The sequence below is a fragment of the Propithecus coquereli genome, unplaced genomic scaffold (genome assembly GCF_000956105.1).
Source record: "Propithecus coquereli isolate 6110/MARCELLA unplaced genomic scaffold, Pcoq_1.0 Scaffold16, whole genome shotgun sequence".
Classification (NCBI taxonomy): Eukaryota; Metazoa; Chordata; class Mammalia; order Primates; family Indriidae; genus Propithecus; species Propithecus coquereli.
The window spans coordinates 1,257,782-1,260,168 of NW_012140524.1; the positions used below are offsets into that span (position 1 = coordinate 1,257,782).

Sequence of the window (2,387 nt, forward strand, 5' to 3'; positions counted from 1 at the left end):
ATGCATGTGGCATATAACTATCACTACTGGGATGGTTTTTGGTTAGCACATGTTAATGGCTTTCAGAAGGATGGAATCTTTACTTTTCTCCCCTGGCCCTATTTTGCCAACTAACAGGTCTAATGACTGAAATAAACTATTTTGTGTAAGAGAAATCCTTCTGAATTTTAAACTATTTATGCTGACACACTATAGCCCTGATTCTTTTACTGCTTCATGCTCAAAAAGCACTGACAATTTCTTTAAAAAGTATATGGAAAGTTTCTGGTCTGCAACTAGGCAACACTTCCAAATTACTACAAAGATGATTTAATTTATATCATCTCCCCTAATTCTATTTACAAAAACAGATCAATTGTGACGATAAAAGTCCCAGTGTTCTAAAATATTATCTAGTTAGAGCAATATTTATTCATTCAAAATATTTACGGAGCACCAATTACATGCCCCAGATTGAACAAAATATGCTCAATAAAAATATTGCTCATAATTTATTATTTTTGATTCTGAGTCTCCAATCGTTACAAATATTAAGTGTTACAAATAATAGAAAACGCTATTGGTACCAATCCTACAGCAGACCAAGAAAATTTGTTTCCAAAATAACTTTTATTGCTTTAACTATTTAAAAGCCAAAAAAAGCAGAGATGTCTATGGTTTACAAGGTTTGCAGTGTTTGGATATCCACTAATATTATGAACAGTAAGTTCCTTCTTATAATATTTACACCCTACACTTTTATTTTGTAGCAAGATGTAGCAATGCATCTCATGGAAAATGATAGGAAAACCACCACCTTCTGAAAGAAAAGATACTGTTAAGAATTGAAAGCACTTAAAACCGATATATTAAATAATCTCTAAAATGTGCTTCTCTGAACCCTAATATTAATAAAAGTCCTATGACTCCTCTTCAGTCACGAAAAGCAGCAGAGAAAATGAAACTTAACACTTCTGTCACTCATTTATTTTCTCGACATTTATGCACATAAAAAATTATGAGTTATCTATGAGACCCAACATGAAAAGACCACAGAACCTGATGCCCAATTTAGGTCACGATCACAAAACTGTGGAAGAAAAAAACCACAGCCTACGCCGAAAAATTGGATATTCCTTCCTAATACCTACAGAATTCCAGGTACGCGAGGGGATTTTTTTTTTTTAAACACTGCTTCGGCGTTCTCGAAACCTGGAGGGGTTATACTGCAGGAAAACACTCCGGCAATGCACAGCAGTGGCCTCTTAGCCTAGAAAGCGCGGTTCCGGAACTGACACTGCAGCCCTTGCTCAAGGTAAAGAGGGAAATAAAACACCCCGCCGCGCACAAGCCAGCCCACCACGAGCCCAGCGCGGCCCCGGTACCCCGCGTGTCCCCCAGGTGCCCTTGGAAGCAGCGGCCCGAGGACCACGCCGCGCCCGGTCCCAGCGGACTCCCGTTCCGCCCGCTGACCTATCCTTCCCACTCCCAGCCCCCGGGGCCCGCCGGGCCCGCCGCGCCGGCTCCGCCCCTCGCCGCTCGGCCAGGCCCCGGATTCTCCGCCTCGGTGCAAAACGGCCCCGGGCGGGCAGGCGCGTCGGAGCCGAGAGAGCCCCGGGGCCCCAACAGGGCCCTCCTCCCACAGGCCGCCAAGGCTGACCCAGAAGAGGGCACTGCAGCCCAGACTAGGCCTGCGTCCCGGGCTCTGGCCTGGGCGAACGCCGCCCTCGTCGCTCACCTGCGTTCCCACTACGACGATCTGAGGCAACTGGATGATGTCGGCGCCCACTGTGTTAAAGACGTCCTGGAGCTTGTTGATGACAGGAATTAGCGCCTCCATGACTCAGAAAACACGGGACCCCCGCCCGCCCGGCCGCCGCAATGAATGGGGCAGGGGCCCAGAATTCGCCTCCTTCCTCCTCTCCTCCGCCCTCTCCTCGGGAGCCGGCACCCATTGGACCCGGCCCGCCCGCTACCTGCCCCCTCCCGGCAGGCCATGCGCCATAAGGCGGTGGGAAAGAACAAAGCCTGCCGGGAGTTGTAGTTCTGGCAGAGGGGAACGCGCTTGCCTACGGCTCCCAGAAGGCTGCGCGGCACGGGCGGGCCCCGAGCAAGTGTGGTGGGGGTGCATGGGGTGGGGATGTTTCCTGGCCTCCTGTCTAGAGGCCAGGATTGAAGCCAGGCGAGTAGGAGGAAGTAGATACACTCATGCTTGTCCTCAAAGTATGATGGATGTGAAAATGCCGCGTGTAAATATGTGTTAAGTACAGCGACATTTCTCTTGATTATCCAGAGTGTCATTTCCTTATGAGGAGCTTTCTTAAAAAGGACAGGTTGGAAAAGTTTAATCAAAGAATAACATGGCCACGGATGCCCAGCTGGGTGCAAAAGGTCTGTACGCTGATACT

At 48.4% G+C, this 2,387-nt stretch overlaps 1 protein-coding gene across 5 annotated transcripts in view; it reads right to left on the reverse strand.

Annotated features, from left to right (window-relative positions):
* DNM1L (dynamin 1-like) overlaps window positions 1-1,979 on the reverse strand; it is a 46,955-nt gene extending 44,976 nt beyond the window's left edge. For all 5 annotated transcript variants that reach the window (XM_012641012.1, XM_012641011.1, XM_012641010.1 and 2 more), the window contains exon 1: window positions 1,718-1,979. In XM_012641012.1, coding sequence (XP_012496466.1) covers window positions 1,718-1,819 — 102 coding nt within the window. In that variant the 5' untranslated portion in view covers window positions 1,820-1,979. The remainder of the gene's footprint in view (window positions 1-1,717) is intronic.
* Between the last annotated feature and the right edge of the window lie 408 nt (window positions 1,980-2,387).